At 38.8% G+C, this 20,639-nt stretch overlaps 2 protein-coding genes across 7 annotated transcripts in view; one reads left to right on the forward strand and one right to left on the reverse strand.

Annotated features, from left to right (window-relative positions):
* Positions 1–6,970, reverse strand: part of PLS1 (plastin 1) — a 38,512-nt gene extending 31,542 nt beyond the window's left edge. Inside the window, exons 1-2 of one of the 5 annotated variants that reach the window (XM_079314706.1) lie at positions 6,819–6,907; positions 6,767–6,780 (exon numbers count right to left, since the gene is read on the reverse strand). The gene's annotated coding sequence lies outside the window, so the exon portion shown is untranslated. Of the gene's footprint in view, positions 1–2,129; positions 2,299–6,718 lie in introns of those variants that run through there. The other 4 variants (XM_079314703.1, XM_079314707.1, XM_079314704.1 and 1 more) reach the window with 4 other exon arrangements.
* Positions 6,971–7,481: 511 nt separating this feature from the next.
* The window catches only part of ATR (ATR checkpoint kinase), a 38,149-nt gene continuing 24,991 nt past the window's right edge, over positions 7,482–20,639 (forward strand). For both annotated transcript variants that reach the window (XM_079314716.1, XM_079314717.1), the window contains exons 1-17: positions 7,482–7,578; positions 8,165–8,256; positions 9,172–9,315; positions 9,856–10,745; positions 11,753–11,940; positions 12,847–13,041; positions 13,254–13,480; positions 14,233–14,385; positions 14,529–14,721; positions 15,314–15,573; positions 15,939–16,129; positions 16,234–16,334; positions 16,594–16,765; positions 17,412–17,579; positions 18,390–18,584; positions 18,930–19,115; positions 19,555–19,647. In XM_079314716.1, coding sequence (XP_079170842.1) covers positions 7,520–7,578; positions 8,165–8,256; positions 9,172–9,315; positions 9,856–10,745; positions 11,753–11,940; positions 12,847–13,041; positions 13,254–13,480; positions 14,233–14,385; positions 14,529–14,721; positions 15,314–15,573; positions 15,939–16,129; positions 16,234–16,334; positions 16,594–16,765; positions 17,412–17,579; positions 18,390–18,584; positions 18,930–19,115; positions 19,555–19,647 — 3,507 coding nt within the window. In that variant the 5' untranslated portion in view covers positions 7,482–7,519. The remainder of the gene's footprint in view (positions 7,579–8,164; positions 8,257–9,171; positions 9,316–9,855; positions 10,746–11,752; positions 11,941–12,846; positions 13,042–13,253; positions 13,481–14,232; positions 14,386–14,528; positions 14,722–15,313; positions 15,574–15,938; positions 16,130–16,233; positions 16,335–16,593; positions 16,766–17,411; positions 17,580–18,389; positions 18,585–18,929; positions 19,116–19,554; positions 19,648–20,639) is intronic.

A 20,639-nucleotide genomic window follows, 5' to 3' on the forward strand; every position in this document is an offset into this window, starting at 1 on the left:
AGCTTGCTACAAATAGCAAAACTCCAGCAGGGAGACACAGGCTAACTCTTACTAATGAACTTAGTTTTAAGGTCACCCCAGAAGTTAATCACGTGAATATCATTAAGAGTAACAATAGAAATGCATTCATTCTGCTCTTAGCAGTTGAATTTACAGCCACATATTCTTCATACTCTGGCTAATTGCAATTATAAAATAGTACCGAATACATGCATGGTGCCAGAATATTTTCCATTTTCATTAATTATCAGATGGCAGTATGGCCTTCTGACACCCACTAATGCCTTCTTCAGCTCCACATGGTTCAAAAGATTATTAGATTAGACTGATCAGCTACTATACTGCAAGCAAGGCAGGATTTTCTGTCATGGAAAATTCATAGGTTATTTTTGGGTTTCTTTTTTCATTGGTCCAGCTAGGGGGAAAAGGAGGGTCCACCACAATACATGGCAAAAGCAACTGGCAGCATTTCAAAGCCAGTCTCTGCAGAGCCCACAGATGCCCAAGTGCCACCTGTTTGCTTGCTCATAGCTTTAAGGAGCTATGTTTGTCCAAGTGCTGAGGATAAAAGGAGCACATTAGTACATCTGAGTAACTAAAGCTAAATAGAGTATTGTTTGTACCTTCTAAACTAGAAGACTATCTGGGGCAAACAGGAAGCTCATTTGCTGGTACTGTAGTTCTTAATAATTAGGCCAGAATAAAACATCTACAGTTGTTGTTGCCAACTGTCATTTTTAATCATAGTTTGTAGATGAAAAAGAACAAAATTCCTGAGCAAATTTTTTTGTCCTATATTATTCAAAATCTCAGCCTTAGGATTCCAATGATTAGGAGATAACTTCATATTCTTTAATGAAAACTATTTCTGATGCTTTGATGAAAACTGCCATCTTTTATGCAAACATCAGAAATCAAAATTTAAAAAATTAAACCTATCAAAACCTTGGCTTTAAATAATTTCTTTTTTGATAGTTTGAGCTCACAATATGAACAGACACCCCTAAGCATTTAAATAATATGTTGTAATTATGCAACAAAATCATAAGTTTAAAAAAAGAATCTCAACAAAAGATATATCCAAGCATTTCTACTGAAACAATTAAAATCTAACATTTTATTTAATTGCTGGAAAACAAAGCATAAAAGTGTTCATTATATTTGTTAATTAGAATTTTGGTTTCCTTTTTATAAGTATAATGAAAAAACTCATCTTAGAAAATAATGTTAGATTAATAAAAACTTTTACAAAAAAAAATATATATAGTTTAAAAAATTATTTGGTGCTTTAAAATTAATTACCTAAAGTCATCTAAGGTGAGAAAGATACAATTATACAGTTATCTAGCATGTACTAACTATAAGGAATGATACTTACAACACAGGAAATACTGTAAGCTGGATCACCTTTGTAATGAGCCTCTTTGTTTAAACACTGAGTATTCTTAAATATAATCTATGTGCATTTGTTTTGTGTTAGCCATTTTAAGATGTGCCACGATAAAGTGACAATTGTTTGCTTCCACAGCCTGCAGTGCATGCTGCAGCATTCCAAAGCTGCCCAATTACAGCCCAAAGCCTTTCCAAACTGTGACACTTTCAGAGGAAAACACTCATATTTCTTACACCACTCCTAAGTCATAACACTTGTTCAGACTTTGAGAGCAGATTTTCACATATTTGGCAAATGAAGTACATAACCAAAAAGTGACTCTTTGATGATAAGATGATCGACCATGACCAACATATTAATCACTTTGTTGGTAAATCAGCTTTTTCATAAGGATAAAATGTCTTTGGAAGAGATCACATACAATAAGTATTTTATTTCATGTAATACTTTAACTGATATGCTTTGTATTTTAAGTTAGCTACAAGTCTACACCAAAGGAATCATCCTACTCCTACTGACCTTCACAAAAACTCAGTAACTCTGTCCCACTGTTTACTGTCATTTTACATGATGACAATTAATGAAAAAAACCTCATATTTCTAAGTCTCCAAAATGAATGCTCTTGACCATTAAACAATACCCTATATTTAATCCCCTGTTTTTAAGATTTTAAACATGACACAGAAATATTTATTGTGCTGTTACTGTCATTCAGCAAGTCAGTACTATGCTTACCTTCCCAAGCTTTCCTACTATTGCTGGTCTGTCTGCTGCTGGGTGAGGAGTCCAGTGGGAAGCAGCACAACTGAAGTGACATCTTATTGAAGCACTTCTTAGTGCACACAGACTCGAGTCAATCACTCATCCAACATATGCTTCTTTCATTGGGGAGGGCTGATATGGATTAATCCTATTGAGTTTAAATGCCTAGATCTTAATTTACTTAGTAAAAAGCAAAATGCCATCTTAAAGAGTAAACTACATGAGAGAAGAGTCTGTTCCATAGATTTACCACACCAAAAAAAATCAGGAGGGAAAACATGAAGAAATTTTGGAATGCAACCAAAATATGTGCATCTATTATTATAGAAATGTCATAATTTCTACTTTCCCCAGGGCAGTCAGTCTATCAGACAGAACTTAATTTAGAAAGCCCAGTCTGGGTGACCCAGTAGCTGTCTTCCCCACAGCACAAGGGCTGCCATTTCAGGGTGCAAGCCACCTTATGAAAACAAACACAACAAGAGTGCCAGAAGTAGGGATTTGCTCTGGCATAACAAAAAACAAGTCTTGTGTTGCTGCCAAGCTTCTCTTGAGAGCAGCTTTGGCAGGAGGTGATGAAACCACCTTGCCCATGGTAAAGAGGCCAATTGGGAGCTTTGAGTTTCAAGCAGAATGGTCAAAGATTCTGGAAATTTTAAGGAGTTAGTTTTAATTATTTTTTTAATCTCTGATAATAGTAGAATAATGCAATACTTTTTGAGAGATCAAAGATATATAAATGTCAATGACTAAGATGAACAAGATATCAGCTTTTAGAAGAATTTGTCCAATTGACCTTGCACTAGTGAAGTAGTTACCTCTATATGAACTCTATGCAAATGACAACTAACTCTTAAAAAAGAGTTTAAAAAATTACTGATACAATTTAAATGATAACTAATTCTCTTTTTATAAAAACAGAAATTAGTGATAAAATCTAAATTTATGTGTTCTCATATTTTGCAATTTGGGATGTGAAAAATATTCTGCGCCATACAAGTAAAGACTCAACCACAATTAACTGGCTGATAAGTAAAATGATATATATCTTTATATTCAGTTATTTCACATTGAATACATCATATTACCTGGAAAGTGAGGAGGAAATCCTCACTAGCTTAAATTAAACATATGTTGACTTTATAAATCAAACTTGGAAGAACTAGAAACATTGCAGAAGTAAAATAATCAGCTCAACGGAAAATTAAAACTTCATACTACTTTGCATTGCCTTACCTTTAAGCTATGAAAGAAAGAATTTAATTTCCCTTTGTCATAAGGTGATAAATTAGTACAAAGAGAAGCAGTAGGACGTGCAAACACAATGGGAGAAGGAGAGATGTGGAGTCACAAGAAGAGCTTGATAAATCAGCAAGACAAAAACACTCCAAACTACAAAAATTTTGGGAAAGAGAACCTATCAGAAAACATCTGGTTGAAAGAAACAACTAGGTCCTGAATCTTAAACAGAAACAAACACTTGAAATGGCATTCACATAAATATAATCTTGCTGATAACATATGACTTAATATTTCAGCTTTTCTACATGACAATGTTTTTAATCAGTCTATTATAACACTGATTATTAATGAGATGACAGGATGAATGCACTAATTGAAAGAAAGTGGGAAATACTGGATCCAGCCCTTTTTTCCCCCCAGGGACTATTATTATTAAGGAAACATCTGCCAAGAGAGCCCTGAAAGTGGGTTGATAAACCTTTTCCTGCAAAGATTATATTTAGAAGTCAAATAGATTTTAGTGTTATATGCTTCCCTTTCCCACGTTTTTTCCCCTCTTGTATACCTGTTAGTTTTTGCTTAGCTGGATGTACGTAATCTGTTTTCAGGTTTCTGGCTTGCCTGTTGTCCTTACCACCATTTACTATTTCCATTTTTTACTTTTTTGTTTAATCATCAGACTAATATTCAGGGTGACACATAATTTTAATCTGTGCCACTTCATTCCAGCCCAGTTGACTAAGCAACAGAGGCAGAGATATAAGCCACGAGTGCTGAAACCCACGTTCCTGCAGGGCACAGGAGCAGCACTGTGTGTCCAAAGGTCAGGCACCTGCTGTGACAAGCTCTTGCATGGCTGCACAGGGCAATGTGACTTGGAGCACTCACAGCCTCTTGGTTCTCACAGCAGCCCTGCAGATGAGGAGCCAGAAGTACACCCTGGTACTGAGTGCAATACTCAGTCCAGCTCCCGGGACCCCCGTGCACCATCCCAGCTGTATTTCCCCTCGCCACCGCTATCAGCCTGTAAGGTGACAGCTCCCCGCTCCTGGAGGCACCAAGAACACACCCGAACACTTCCATGTGCTCCTTTTGTCTGCCTGCAGGACGGCTGAGATTGAGCTGCAGTCATGGCAGCCTCCTGGGGGAACAGCTCACAGACATCCACAGAGTGCAGGAGCCCCGACAACAGTCATTATGCCTCAGAATTAAACAGGGGGAATAAAAGTGCAATTAACATGCTCTTGTGCTTTCAGACCTGCTGGTCCAATGCAAAGTCCCCCAGTGTCTTAAAATTAGTACAATGACCTACAGAGGCATGTGGTAAAGAAATGATGAAAGCCAAGAAAGAAAGAGACCTGAGTGTGGAAGAATCATGCGACTATGCAGTGAAAGGACTGCTCAGGTAAGGAAGAGAACAGAAAAAAAAATAAAGAAGTAACAGCAGCTTTGGCAGAAATCTTGGTAGTGCTGTATACACTGTATCTGACACTTAGTTGTATCTATCTGTATTAATTTCTTCTCCTGTCCCAAGTACTGCAAGCTGGGCTCTGCTCATCTAAGATTCCTTTCACCAATATGAAACAGCCACATAGGAAGAGAAAAGAAAGATCTCCAGGCACACATTATCTTCATTAGCAAGATAGTCACTCTCTTCAAATGCATGACAACACGCCTGCTTGTCCTCCTGGGGGCCAACAGACATAATAGTGCAACATAACAAGATGAGAAAGAAACAAGGAAATGCTTATCATGTGCTTAAGAAAAGCAAGAAATGAGACCAGGTGTTTCAGGTGCTGTTTCCTGGATGATCTATAAAAGAATAGTTTGTGTGAGTGAGACTTCTTACATCCTCACAGCCCAATGAAGTTGTTATGGGCACTCTCATGTGGAGCCTTCTGACACCATGGTAGCTAGGGAAATCTGATGGTACTGTGGAGAATCAGTAGATGGGGGTTTGCAACTGGGAAGAAAAATTCCCTGTGAAGATTGAGGAACAGGAGATCTCTTTATTGAATTGTTAGAAGTACTTATTCCAAGTAAGAAAATAGCCTGAATTAAGTGCTCAGTAAATGCTCACAGAAGCTGCACCACATATTTATGTAGCATTCTATCTGTGACAAATGAAAGCATTTCTACAATATCTATATTAATATGATCTCACTGTTGACTCCAGAGACTTCCATGCAAAAGCACTTTTTGTAATTAAGCACTTTATATGCCACACCTATGCTTTATCAGCAAAAACAACGACCCTATGATTCAGTAAATTTAGCTTATTTCTTAGGATAATAGAGTCTTCTTTAGCTTCCTAATATACCAATGGTATCCTGCTTTCTCTTATGTTCATCAGGGATGACATGGGAGTTTTAACTCTACATCAAATTGGCAAGCAGTGCCGTTTTCACCTTTCTTAGTCTGACTGTCACTTCAGTCTTGGAAATTTACAATCAGAATATTGTTTTCACAATAACAGATACTTTAAATTGAAATGGTCTAGAAAATTTTGTGTTCAAAATAACACTGATAACAAAAACCAGATGTACTTGGTCTTCCTGAACCATTAAAGTTCTGTTTATCAAACCATACATAGCTACATGGTTCATGCTTTCTCTCTAGAAATAACTCTAGAAAGACTAACATTTTATAAAGTCTGATGGTAGAAAACATTGCAATATATGCTGAAAAACAAACTAAGATAAAACCCAGTTATATTTTGTAAAGTTTCTTGAAGTATTTTAGGCCCTTGCCAATTCACCAACCTTTAAAAGGCCAGTGGAATTTTATTGAATTGACAAGCTTATATTTTGCAGAGCAAAAATACCCATCTTTGAATGAAATATTAGCAATAGATGCCCAAAAGCATTCAGCTGAAATGGTTCAAGTAATTGAAACGCACGTGGGCTGTTTCACATGCAAGCGACACAGTCCTAGCACAGTGGAAACAGGCAACAGAATTATCCTGCGAGAGGATTTTATTTCAACCCAGAAACAACGCTAAGCAAAGTTCATAAACAAATGCAGAAAGAGCCGGAGCTCCTAGTGACAAAAACAAAGCACAGAGTTCAGTGTTTCCCTCGCGCTCTCTCTGCCTGCCCATGGCCCCTGTTTGGAGCCTGTTTTCACCTGAACCTTCGGGACTCGCTGCCCAGGTGGGGCCACACGCTCCGCTCAGCGCCGGCACCGCCCGGGGCGCGTCCCTGCGGGGCTCTCATCGACACCTTCCGCACTCCACATACAAACGTTTCGCAAAGGAAACATAATGTATAGCAACGCGCTCAGAAAGTAATAATGATAAAAAAGAAGAACGTATGTCTTACACACGCTGCTCACCGCTACCTGCGTGCGGGAGCGCCGAGCCCGCTCACCTGCCGAACGCGCCCTCCCGCCGGCTCCGCTCGCCGCTCGCCCCCGGCCGCGCTCCCGCCGGACACGGCGCACGGCAGCACCGAGAGGCCCCCGCTCGCCGCCCGCCTGCCCCGCGGCCGCGTCCCGCAGTGCCAGCGCCCCGCCGGTCCCGCCGCCACCTGCTGCCGCGGGGCCGGCCCGGGCGGGCGGGGCGATGGCGATGGTGGGGCGGGGGCGGGCCAGGCGCTCGGGGCCGGGCTCCGCGGCCGGCGGGGCTGTCCCGCACCTGACACCCAGGTGCGCCCGTCTGCGCGGGGAGCGCTGCCACGGCCGGCCCGGGAGGGAGCGGCACCGAGCGCTCCCTTGGCACCGAAGTTTCTTCCTTGCCGCTCCTCACAGAACGGGCTCTCCCTCCTCGCTTAAGCCACTCTCAGTACTGTGGCGCTTCTTTCTCTCATCCCCTGGAGCCCCTGCCCGTACTCCGCTAGGCGCCCGCCGGTGCCGGGCAGTCCCTCAGTGCTGCTGCCGGACCGGCCGATGCTCGGCGGGGTGCGCTCGGCCCCCGCCGGGTGTCACCGTTCCGCGCAGCAGAGCCCCGCTGGGGCGGCGAGGTGCCCGCGGGAGCCATCAGAGACCGGAGCCGCCGCGGCCACTCCGTGTGCCGGGACTAAACAGTTAAAGCCGAGCGGCGCCGGGGGAGGAGGTTTGGGCCCTGCCGGCCGCCGTCCCGCCGGGCCCGCCCCGCGCCGCGCCGCCCGATTCAAAGCGGAACCATGGCGGAGCAGGGCCTGGGCATGGCCTCCATGATCCCCGCGCTGCGGGAGCTCGCCGGGTAGGACGGGCCCGGCGGCCGCCGTGCAGGGCGTGTGCGTGCGGGGCCGTGCTGCACTGGGGAAGCGCGCCCGGCGTTGTGGCGGGCAGAGGGAGGAGGATGTGTGCGAGGTGTCCTGCGGCCGGGCCCGCGCCTTCTCCCGCCGCCTGCCGGGGTCTGTCCTGTCTCCCTCCCGGGTGGCGCTGGCAGGGCCTGCGGGAGCGGCCCGGGGCTGCGCTGCGTGTGCTGGGAGCGCTCACCGGGAGCCGGGCTCTGTCCGGAGTTACAATGGCAGCACGAGCACCGTGGCTTTGTTTTGCAGTAGGCAGCGAGCTGGTACGGAGGGACAATTACACTGAAGATGTGATTCTGTAAGACTGACTGCTGAGGCACAGGCTGGTCACTTAAACAAGAAAATAAACCAAAACAACAAGCCCTAACCCCCCCTGCCCCAAACTTCTACACAACACTAGGAAATAAGTTTGTATTTATCTCTGAAGACTTTTAGAAGAAAAAAAAATATCAGTGTTTAAGTTAAGATAGACTTCAAATAATTGGTTTGTACTTTAAAATTGGTAACATCACAATGTCATTCTTTTAATTTTAGTGCTAGTCCAGAGGAATACAACACAGTTGTGCAGAAACCAAGACAAATACTTTGCCAGTTCATTGACAGAATTCTTACAGATGTAGATGTTGGTAAGCATTATTTTCCTATAATCTGAAATTGTTTGCTTTAAACTTTAAGTAATTTCTGCCAGAAATAAAAGTTAACACTCTCTTTTTAACAAGGTTCTACTTGAATATAGTAGCATTTATGAGTTATTTTTTAATAAAGTCCATGATGAAGTATTTTCTACTAGGATATGAAATTCCCTATGCAAATAAACCATACACACACACCCCCAGAGAAGGAGGGAGTGAATGCAGTGCAGGTTGTATGAATACAAATGCTCACAACATTGAAAGGCAGGAGTGTCATGTAATGTAACTGTTCATGAGTAACATAACTTGCAATTCTTAATATTTATGTATCTTTCAGAATTGAAATGTCTGAATCTCAGGTAGTTTCCTTCTTGTACTAACACTGGAGAGGTTCCCTGAGGGGTCTGAATAAATCTGATATGATTCAGATACCTGTTTCAATGGAGCAGCAATACATATGTTCAGTGTTTTGATAAACTTTCTGCTTCAGTTAACTGAATTTACAATTTCAAACCTTTTATATTCTGGAGGTTTGAATCAATTTTCAGCATTGTTTCTTTAGCAAGACTGTAAACCTGGTGAAATGTTAAGTATTAGATGGAATTTTAACTGAATTTTAATGCATTTGAGGTTAATAATATTTAATGAGTAATTTATACTTCATGCAGTTTGGAGTCACATAGAGGGTTTACAATATGTATGAAATTATCTTCATGGTTTAAAAAAAATATACTCACAATAAATAATTTGGAAGGTTTAATACCATATAATGGTATTTTATATATATTTAAAATAAATCTTTATCATAAGGAGAAATCTTTCTCATCTCATTTGGTTCCCAAAACAAAAGTGTTAAAGTGGTTTATTGCAATGCTGATTTAAATATTGTGTTCTTTTTTGCTTTTCAAGTTGCTTTGGAACTGATTAAGAAATCAGATTCACAGCCAAGTTCTGTGATGTTGCTTGATTTTATTCAACATATCATGAAATCTTCCCCACTTATGTTTGTAAATGTGGATGGAAATCAGGAGGAAACTGAATGCAGTTGCATTGGTGAGTTTGTTGAAAATGTTTATGTTGAAGCTTAGTATTTTCAGGATTTTAATGTACAGACAGTGGGGTCGTCCAAACAAATACAAAGGGGAAAAGGCAGATATATAAGTTCATAATTTTAAATTTAAAAATTAATATAATGATAGACTTTGAATATTGTGAATGAAGTAGCACTTGTGATAATGGAAATTTCTCAGGACAGATTATGATATTATTCATTACCATTGCATAGATATATTATTATATAGTGTTGATGAGGTAAGCTGTACTCATTGCCTAAGGATGTTTTTTTGACAGAGGAAAATGTCTGGAAATACCACTGTAAAATGTGTGTCTTCCATTCCCAACCCTCATGTTCTGCCCCCTCTTTTCCTCTTTTTCAATGAAACAATGTCCCAGTGAAGACTCTGTTTACTGAGCCTACATGCATTTGTCTCAAGGAGTTTTGTTTTAGTGATGAGTAGTCTGCTCTTAGGGAGGTGCTCAATTGGAGATTTTAATTTTTATCTTAATAATAAAGATTCTCTTTTATTGTCCTAGAATTTAGTAACTGGATCATAACAAGGCTTCTTCGTATTGCTGCAACTCCAAACTGCAACACATTGCATAAGAATATTTGTGATGTCATCTGCTCTTTACTTTTTCTGTTTAAAATGAAGAGTGGATCCATTTTTGAAGCACTAACTAAAGACTTGCTACAGCTTTTTCAAGACCTAATCATCTTACATGAAAGAGATGCACAGAAGCATCTCTGGGGAGATGGAGTAGTCTGGCCAGTGACTGTAAAGAGATTTTCCAGCAATATAAGTGACAAAGTGGGATATTTAAGATTGGCACCATTACAGCTGATGGGTATGCCAAATATAGAATACTTGGAAATGGTATTAATGTCTATTCTGACAAACATTGCTGCAGATATGTTTTTTGTCAGACAAGATATTATTCTCTGGGGGATAGGCTGCTCCCTGTTAGAATATGGCAGTCCAAAAGTTAAAACTTTGGCAATGAATTTTGTGGTGAAGTTAATTCATTTAGGAGGATCTCCAGAACAGCTGGCCAGTGTTTTCTTCACAGTCTTTTTTGAAATTCTACAATCAGCACTTGAAATGGATACTGAGGAGTCAGAACTCTTTGGAGAGCCACTCTTACTGTTGGTGAGGACATTGCTGCCTTTTGAAGCAGATTCTTACAAAAATATTGAACCTGTCTACTTGAATATGCTGCTAGAGAAGCTCTGCTTGTTGTTTGAAGGGGATATGTTTACATGTCTTCAGTGTGAAAAGCTGAAAAGTGCTTTTTGCCATATACTGCAGTATTTTCTGGAGTTTGTTCCAACTGGCTACGAATCTGCCTTACAAATAAGAAAAGCCCGTATCAGTAACATATGTAGAATTTTTGTGAATATGCTTGGAACTCAGGAAGAACAAGAGGTAGGTTTGTTTTAAAAACTAAATTTATTGTGTGAATAAATCATATACAAAAACCAAAACCTATGCAAAGAAGAAAATCTAGGAAATGCTATTTTTAGTTGCATGTTTAGGTTGATACTCCTTTTTCTCAACTGTTTCACATCAGGGTCAGGGTTCTTAAATCTGTTGGATGTAGTTGGACTCCTATGTTTTTCATATGTATTAAACTGTCTATAGGCTATGCAGGCATAAGTGTCTGTCCATAATCATAATATAAGATGGGAGTAAGGCCCAGAGTGCATTCATATGAGGGTACCTTTGCAAGCAGTGTGCAGTAGTTTGAGATACTCTGACTTTCCAACCATATGCTCTTAGTCATGTTTGTTAGAGACAGGTAGACAGAAAAGTTTAAATTAAAATAGAGTCAATGGTTTAGGTTGGCAGGGACATTTAAATGCCATCTAGTCCAACTCCGTGTAATGAGCAGAGACAGCTTCAACTAGATCAAGGTTCAGAGCCCCACCCAACCTGACCTTGAGTGTTTCCAGGAATGGGGAATCTACCACTCTCCGGGCAACCTGTGCCAGTGTGTCACCACCCTCCTAATAAAAAATTTCTTCCTGATGCTCAACCTATATAAACCTTGTTTTAATTAAAAACCATAACAAGGTGTTGATAATGAATTGTTGATATGCTGAGTGCCTCTATTCCATACATTTATCTGTGTATCCTTCCTGTTTGCTAAACTTTGTGTCTGTGTGATGCCTTTTGTAGCAAGGTATTATGGCAGAAACTGGGAAACAGCTGAACAAGCTGCATCTTCTCTGGTAGCAGCACAGGAAACTTCGTTGCTCAGAAGAGCTTTCATCTTGTAATTAAGTTTTTTGAACAGAAAAAATCATTAATTTTTATGAACTTTTTTATCATGATATCTTGAAATTTAGTATTTTAAATGAGAAATAATAATACCACATCTTTAAGTAAGGCAGAGCATACATCATGGTATCTCTGTTGTTTGTTCATCCCAGTATCTGGTGAGTCCACTTTATACAGCGTTAAAAACACAAGCAGAAGAAATCTTTGAGGAGCTTCAGCAGAACCAATTGGAGAGCTCAGAGACTGATGGGTGGAGCAGCAGCAGTGATGAAGTTCCAGAGAAAAGACAACGACTGAGCCTACCCACAAAACATCCAAGGAAATCACCTGCACCTTTGATGTATGACCCTTACTTAATAACTACTTTTATAGTAATTTGGCTATTGAATAATATAAATGACAACTTCTTGAGGCAGTTTCTTCTTAACAGATTGAAAGAGCTTCTTCTCTTTCTTGCCTTTGAGCACTCAAAATTGGTTCAGGCATGCTGTACTCCAGGTGTGGGCTTGTGTTCAACCTTCACTCTGTGTAGTTGTGTAGTTGGCCATCTTTGAAACAAGGTCACACTGCTCTAATATTCCACTTTTCCACAAGCCTACCAGGTCGTTTTCTCCAAAGCTGCTCATTAAATAGTCAGATTTCCATCTGTTCTATTGCATCAGGGTTGTTTTTTTTGCCGGTTGCAGGACTTGTCATACACTTCCATGTAGTTCTTGTCAGCCTAATTTTGTAGACAGCTGAAGTCTTGTGAAAGCAGCCCATTTTTCTCCACAGAACTGCCTGTCTCATTGTAGAAGAGCATAGAGTGCATGATTTGCTTGTCACAAATCCATGCTGTTTCCAGTCACCTTGTCCCTCATGCAGGTAGAAATGAGTTCAAGGAAGACTTTTTCCATAATCTTTCTAGGGATTGAGATTAGGCTGATAGGCCTATAGTTCCTTGGATTCTCTTTTTTTGCCTTTTTCAAAGATGGGTATAACATTTGCATTTTTGTTACCAGGTTACCAAGACCTTCCAAGGACTGTAGAGTTATATGTTTATAGCCTTTAGATAAGTCTGGTATGAGTCATACTAAAATTCAGAGTTAGGATCTTTTTCTTCCAAAGAACACTTTTAAGCTAAAGCTTCATTTTCAATTTTCCTAATCCTATATCAAAAAGGGATTGGCTCTGCTTTTGCTATGATTATTTATATTTTCTGAAATAAAGTATGCATTGGAAAATAATTAATATGGTCTAATTACAGACTTAGTCCTGTAAACATGAAACTGAAGAGTGCTCTCTGGAATGCCATCACTAAGAAAGCTGCATCCTTGCTATCTCTCCTTGAGGAAGAAGTTCTTCCAGGAGATGTTCTTCAGACTGTGGAGGGGATCACTACAATTCTGCGATTGGCTGCTCTGTGCATAGTTCACTGTTCTCCCCCAACAGATTCCACCAGGTAAAGGTACAAAGGGGAAACCCTGGGACCAAGAGTTTCTTGTAACTCTTGTTATGATTTGTGTAATGAATGCTTTTCTGTGTATCAGGATCAATATTGGATGGGTCCTGTATGTTTTGAAGAAGTACTTTTTCATAGTAACTTGGCTTACAAGCAGTCAATATTAGATGTTTTTTGCATTTGTTGCATTGATGTGATTTCTGTTTTAACAGTAAAGAGCATGAAGTGTCTCGTCCGTGTAACTCTGATACATATAAGAATACTGCAAGCTCCTCAGATTCATTGGTGAATATACAGTTCAAGTGGATTTCCTCTGATTTTACCACAAGAGTAGTCAAAGTCTGCAGAAACCTGTTAGAGGCTGCTACACAGATTGTTAATCTAGAACAAGTGATTGACAGAATAGTAAAAATCTTTGATGCATTACTATATGCACAAGGTAATAAACCTTTTAAGATGTCTTGTATTTTGTAAATTAGGAATTCATCTTAATTAGGAATTAAGTCTGTTTTGATAGAGGTACTGAAATTATGAATCTTGTGCTAGTATTCCAACTCTTTTACAAAAAAGGTTAAATAGTGCATTCCTCTTTGAACATAATTTACTTCTTTTTCTTTGTACTTCTATTGATTTTTATCTGATCAAGAGAATACATGGGGATAGTGAAAATGCATAAAAAAGGAACAAACTTTAGCAGTTTTCTTTTAAAGACACACAGAGGCAGCATACTTTATTATCTTTGTTCCACTCAATGATTTCAAAGCTTGTGACCCACTTCAGCAAATATAGCATGCGTGGTACCAAAAATATTGACTACTTCCATGTTTTTTTTTTAAAGTAACTTGTAGGATGGAGGACAGACTCAGTTACCAAGACAAAAATGTTTTTATGAGTTCAGTTTACCAGACACCCCAAAGTCCATCTGAAAGTCTTCGCACAAGTCTGGAGATACCAAACTTATATTCATTCTGCTGCCATGTGTTACATTTTGTCATCTGCTTCATGAGATTTTTAGGTTATTCTGATTTAGCATTACATTATTTATTATTGCTTGCCTAGAAAGTAGGATATCAACATGTGGGAATAGTGTTACTAATCTTTGTTGATGAGAAACTAATATATTGTAGCGAATTAAGGCCCATAGAGCTGAAATAGTTTTTTTTTTGTTGTTTTGCTGTTTTTTTCCCCTAGTGAAAATTCCTCTGGGTGATCAGATTCTTGATGACATATGTGGATTGCTGTCTCTGCCCTGGATTTACAGCCATCCTGATGATTCTTCTTTTAAGCCATCTATTTGGGGGTTTGGTCCTCCAGTTTTGAGTCAAAAAACTGCACAGAGTTTCTGTAAGTATGTTAAAGTATATAAAACCTAGTTCCACTTTGGAATGATTGTTCTATGATAAAATTATTTTATTTGCTTTCTTTTGATGATTGATGGTATTAGAAGTTTAAATCAAGTAATTATTTGCTTTGTTTTTTCTCTTTAGCGCCCCAAACTCAGTCACACTGTGTGTTCCTTCTATCTCTCTTTCCAAGAGATATTCATCTGGATTGGAGAAAATCAGTTTATCATTGGGCATTACAAAGTCACCATGAAATAATTCGGGCTACTTGTGTTAAAGGATTCTCTCTGCTGCTTCAACCTGTGCAGTCTGGCAGCATGATTCCCAGAGCTCTTTTGTATGTATTAATGCAACTTTTCTGTCTTTGTGCAAGAAGAAAAATGGGAAAATAATAAATGGTGTATATGCACAAAAATAAATGTTTATTTCATCTGAAATTTGCTAGATCTTAATTTCAGAAATTTCGGATATCAACAGGATAGGTGCACATGGTTATGTCTGTGTGACAGAATGGTGTTCACTTACCATGTCAGTATACAGGTTCTTTTGCTAGTTGAAGACACCAATTTAAATTAGAGAGGGGAAAGGAGATATCTTTGTCAGTGAAATCCATGTTGTATTTGTCTATATGTCTCTTAAAATCTTTGTAGTTCTTCCAACTTTTTTATATGTCTTGGTGTCTTCTGTCCTTTTGTGTTAATCTTCAGTTTCTTCTTTACAGCATGCCAACCTCACCATGCCCAGTGCTACTTCAAACATTTAATAGAAGATGAGGGTAATCTGAAAGGGACAAAGATGATTTAGTGAGACAGATCCTTAAGCTGTCCTGATAGTACTGTCAGTATAGGTAGAGAACTCAGACAATGTAGAAAAACAAATTTCTAGGTAAATGATCTATTAAAATTATTTCATTTTTGTTTCCATTTCAGAAATCAAATCAAAGATGAGTCTGAACTAGTCAAGGAGGCTTGTGCTACTATAGTTGGGAAGTTAGCTTGTTGTCTTTCTGGTCCATTCCATGTACAACCTTCCTTAGCAGACTCTGCTATTAAGGATGTTACTCATGATATTTTGTGTAGCAGCCTTACTGTGACTTCTGCTCATAGCAAAACCTCTTCTGTGCAAGCCTGTTTTCTCAAGCCCTTTCTCATTCTCCTTGAGAGCAAAGCACCCAGTTCAGTAAAGCTAGGTAAGTGATTTTACCTTTACTAACATTTTACACTTCCATCTGAGGTACAAAGTCACTATTTCTGTACCTTTCCCCATTCCTTTTATTCTGTGTTGGGTTTTTAATAGTTCTATTGATGTCTGAAGTTTTGTATTTCAATTTGCATCACTGCTGATACTTAATGCTTTTAGTGATATTCTTTTTAAACTACTTTGGCTTAAATTTGGCCTATTTTAAATATCTTCTCTGATTTCACAATATTCTTTTTGTTAAAAAAGCGAAGTGTGCTTTGTGGTTTGTTTGCATCACTCTTTTGGGCACTTAAGTAGATTTTGAACTTGTATTAAAAATATGTTTTCCTTTCCTCCTCCAACCACATCACCCAGCATTTATAAAAAATATACCTCATCTTTGCAAACACCTGGATTTTAAAACTGATGAGTCCAGTGTGAAGACTCTTGTTGGGTCTTTATTAAATCTAATGGAAGATCCAGACAAAGCTGTACGAGTTGCTTTCAGTAGCTGCATAAAGAACATACTTGAATCCTTAGACTCCGAAGAAGGATTCATAAAAGAGGTGAATTTCGTGTTTATTTTTGGGTTTTGTTCCTAACTTACTGTGTTTTTTTTCACTAGTGTCAAACAGTAACTGTAATTTGTTTTTGTTTTCCTGTGTACCAGCTGTTTGTTTCAAGGATGAAAGAAGCCTATACAAATGCCAAAATATCAAGAAATAATGAGCTAAAAGATACCTTGATTCTCACAACAGGAGATATTGGAAGGTATTTTTGATAGTATCTTGAAAATTGCCAAGTTGTGTCAATTTGTGATACAAAGTGCCCTGTCTTACTGTACAGAGCTGTTGATTCCTGTGGAACATTCCACATTTTCTTCTGCCCTGACATAGGAAGTACAGATAAGCCATGCAAATGCAACCATGACTCATTTTACATGATGGCAATTGCATGTTTTAAAGTAATTTTATTAATGCAACAATTCAGTTTTCTTTTTTAATCCTTTTTCTTCTGCTTACTTTGTAAGGGCATCCAAAGGAGATTTGGTACCATTTGCCCTCTTGCACTTGTTGCACTGTTTGTTGTCCAAGTCACCTTCAGTGGCTGGAGCAGCGTACACAGAAATCCGGGCCCTGGCAGCAGCCAAGGCTATGAAACTGCAGGCTTTTTTCAGTCAGTACAAGAAGCCAATCTGTCAGGTAAAGAGAGTGTGTGCTTTAGAAAGTGCATGGTTTTGGGTTCTTTGTATGCATTTTGAAAACGGAATTCAAGGTCAAAATTGCAGTATTGCTCAAGGTGAGATCTCATAAGGCAAGAAGGAAATTATTTTAAGGAAATAACCCTGCAAATGTTCAGGAAGGAATTGGAAATCTTTAAGTTTGTTGTGATCTTCTCTCAACACTGTCACTTCTCTATTTTATTCCTCAGAAGCTTCATTCTGAAATAGAGGCTCTTGCATTCTGTAGTACTATTGCTGCAAGACTCTATGGCTTAAAATTGGAATTGAAGCCACCATTTCATAGGCATAATTCTGCCATGATTGATTTAGGTTTTTTGTTCTATGCATTACCTAGTGACTCTTTAAAAGAAAATTGTCAAAAGCAGACTTTTCTCACTTTGAATATTTTTTTAATAATGCAATATTTGAATCCAGGGTTGCAAAACTGAATGTAATTACTAAGTGGATGATAATCCAGTTCTGTTGCAAAGTAATAATCATAGATTTATGTGCAATAAATGAGAGAGAAAAACAGATGCATAGAAAGAGCAGTGAAACTTTTGTATTTAGTTTTAGGGAGTGAGCAAGGGCAAAATAACACTAAATACCTATTTCTTAATGCTTAGTTTCTAGTGGAATCACTGCACTCCAGCCAGATGGTGGTGTTGAGTGCCCCATGCCAGGGCAATGAGCTGCAGAAAGAAACAGCTGCTCACCAGAGAGAAATGGCACTGGATATACTATCTGAGATTGCCAGTGTATTTGATTTTCCAGATCTAAATCGCTTTCTCTCAGTAAGTTGGTCAGTCTTTTTGACATTTTCTGCCTTTGCTTGTGAATTTTGATTTTAATCTACTCTTTCTCTTGGGAATGCTGCAACTGAGAGTGGAAATGCAGAGGAACAGTTTTATGAAGGAGTTAGAGGGATGGCTACAGTGCCAAGTAATAGCCAAGTCAAGTATGGTGGATAATGAGCTTAAGTTTAGAATGCCTGTTAAGTATCTCTACATTAATGATTTAGTCCACTTGGAGGCATCCTTTGTAAGGTGTGATTTTTGCATGGTATCAGCTTTCTTACTTCAAAAGAAGAATGCTACCATTCTGTGGATACAGATCTTTTTGATACCTGTACAGATATCTGTTTTACTGGAATCCTAAGTAGCTTCAGAATCAAACTTGTGTTTTGTTTATTGGTAGATGGGAAGTGCCCAACTGTTAAGTCAGCAGTGTTCTAGCTTAATCATAGCCTGGGTGAGTGTTGTGTGGGCATGTTGACTTTTTGGTTTCTTTTAGGGCTTTTTTAAGATTTCCTTTTGTGGACAATCTGGATTGATGCAAAAAATGCTAGCTCACTTTTTATTTCTGTGTTTCCTAGTGTGGATTAGATGAAACAGCTCCTGAAGTAATTAGTTCTATCTGTGTTTTCACTACGTATTTTCATCTTATTAAAGTTTTTCTCTGTTCATACCACTGGTCATAATTATGATTATGATTATGACCAGACATGTGTGTTATGGTACTGACACAAAGGGAACTTAGCCTAATCCTGGATTTTTTCAGGGTTTGTTTGTTTTTTCCATTAACTGTAGTTCTTAATTTACCAGCGGACCCTGCAAGTTTTGCTTCCTGACCTTGCAGCCAAGGCCAGTCCTGCAGCCTCCACACTCATCAGAACCTTAGCAAAGCAATTGAATGTGAACCGAAGAGAGATTTTAATCAATAACTTCAAATACATCTTCTCTCATTTGGTCTGTTCCTGCACCAAGGATGAGCTTGAGCGAGCACTGCATTACCTCAAGGTAAATTGGTGTTTGCTGTGTTACACCTGCAGATTAGGAGCAACAGTTAATGCATAGTGAGCTTTCTGCTTTATTTAAATTTATTTAAATTGCAAAGCAGAGGTTGGGAAATTGCATATGCTGAAGTTTTGTTCTTATTATTTATAATTACTTCCATTGGCTCTGAGGAATGTTTCTAAGATATTTTATGAACTTAGCAAATTCTAAAAACCTTGGTTTGTCTGCACTGAGTTGTTTGAAAACTTTTTCTTTGATTTCTATAACGAACCAATGGAGCCCAATGTTTTCTGTCTCTTGGTTGCTAATTACACTGTGATTAAATGAAGACTTTGTGTTTGACTGTAGAATGAGACTGAGATAGAGCTGGGCAGCTTGCTGAGACAGGACTACCAGGGCTTGCATAACGAATTATTGCTGCGGATTGGGGAGCACTACCAGCAAGTCTTCAATGGTTTGTCCATATTGGCTTCATTTTCCTCTCAGGATGATCCCTATCAGGGGCCTAGGGAAATAACCTCACCAGAACAAATGGTAAGGACATTAAAATATTCCCACTCCATTTTTTCAATAATTTCTTTTTGGCCATTGTGAGAATGAAGGCAATTTGTCATTCTGTGAACATCACTTATTTCAGGCAAAAAGTGAAAGAAAGGCTGACATTTTCTATTAAGTGTTTCTGTAACAGAGAGATCCATACCAAGTGTGCATAAAACCAAGTCAAAACAGAAAGTACCAGAACAAACCAACAGCACATATGTAAATCCTAACATCCTACAAAACAGCAAAACCCTCAGCCTATTATGGATGTCTGTCTATAAAACTGGTATTCCTTAAGTAGTTATGTATTTGGGATTCTTCTCATATGTATTTCAGAACTAGCACTTCATACCTGCTTTTAAATTTCTTAGGCTTTGGAATGTGATAATTTTAAGATTATTTTGGATTTTAACTTTTGTTTTCCTCTCCATAGGCTGATTATCTGCAACCTAAATTGCTTGGTATCTTGGCATTTTTTAACATGCAGTTACTGAGTTCCAGTGTTGGCATTGAGGATAAAAAAATGGTTTGTAAACTTAATTTTGAATATTAAAATAAAAATAAGCAAGGATTGTTGTAATATTCCAGACTTACTTGTGTGATCATGCAACTGTCAGAGAAGTCTCAAAGATACTAGGGTCCCAAAATGATTCTTTAAAACTGATGGTCTCACTGTGGGTAGGACTTCTGTGTAAGCTCAAAAGTTCTTGGTTTGTTTAATGGTCAGATAGTGTATTCCATATTTCAGTCAGACATGGCATATGCAATGATAAATCAATGATAAAAGATGGAAATCCAGGAGAAACTGGACTTCATTAGTTTTGCTTCTCACAGAACAGCTCCTTTAAGCTTTGCACTAGAGAGCACTTAGAGAAATTAGAGCTCACTATTTAAGACAGTGAAAATTCTGCTGAGGCAGTGCTTCTAACTGCAAGACTGACCTTTTAGCCTCCTCACAGAGGGAGTGTAAATGATTTCTGCAGGAAGTTTTCAATGCTAGAATGTACATAATCTTTGCATTGATAGACTGCATTTTCTCTGGTTTTTTTTGCTTTTCAGATATTCATGTTAAAACATTCTCATTTTCATAGCCCCCTTTCTTCATGCTTTCTGTATTTCTTAATTTGTATAGCATTTCTTTTGCTGCACCTGCTACTGTTTCTATCTTCCCTTCTGCTTTTTGTTCTTGTTGAGTTTCCCCTTGCATGACCTTTTCTCAAGCTCAGGTTTATTCCTGTGTTACTGATCTGTCATGCTGGACATTTTGCTGCCTTCTTTGGTGTAATGTTACTGTGACTGAAATGTCTCCTGCATCACAGTCTTTCTCTTCTGTTTTTCATTGACAACTTGTTCCCTGATGCTTGCTAGTCACTTCTGTGAGCAGTTGTATGTCAACTCTCTTGGGGTTTTCTTGGTTTGGTTTTTCTTTTAAATGCAAGCTTGTTTATTTCCTCTATTTCCTAAGCTTTTCCTTTTCAGCTTGGGATATATAGTTAATCATGTCTTATGATAGACATG

This window comes from Erithacus rubecula, assembly GCF_903797595.1.
Source record: "Erithacus rubecula genome assembly, chromosome: 11".
NCBI lineage: Eukaryota > Metazoa > Chordata > Aves > Passeriformes > Muscicapidae > Erithacus > Erithacus rubecula.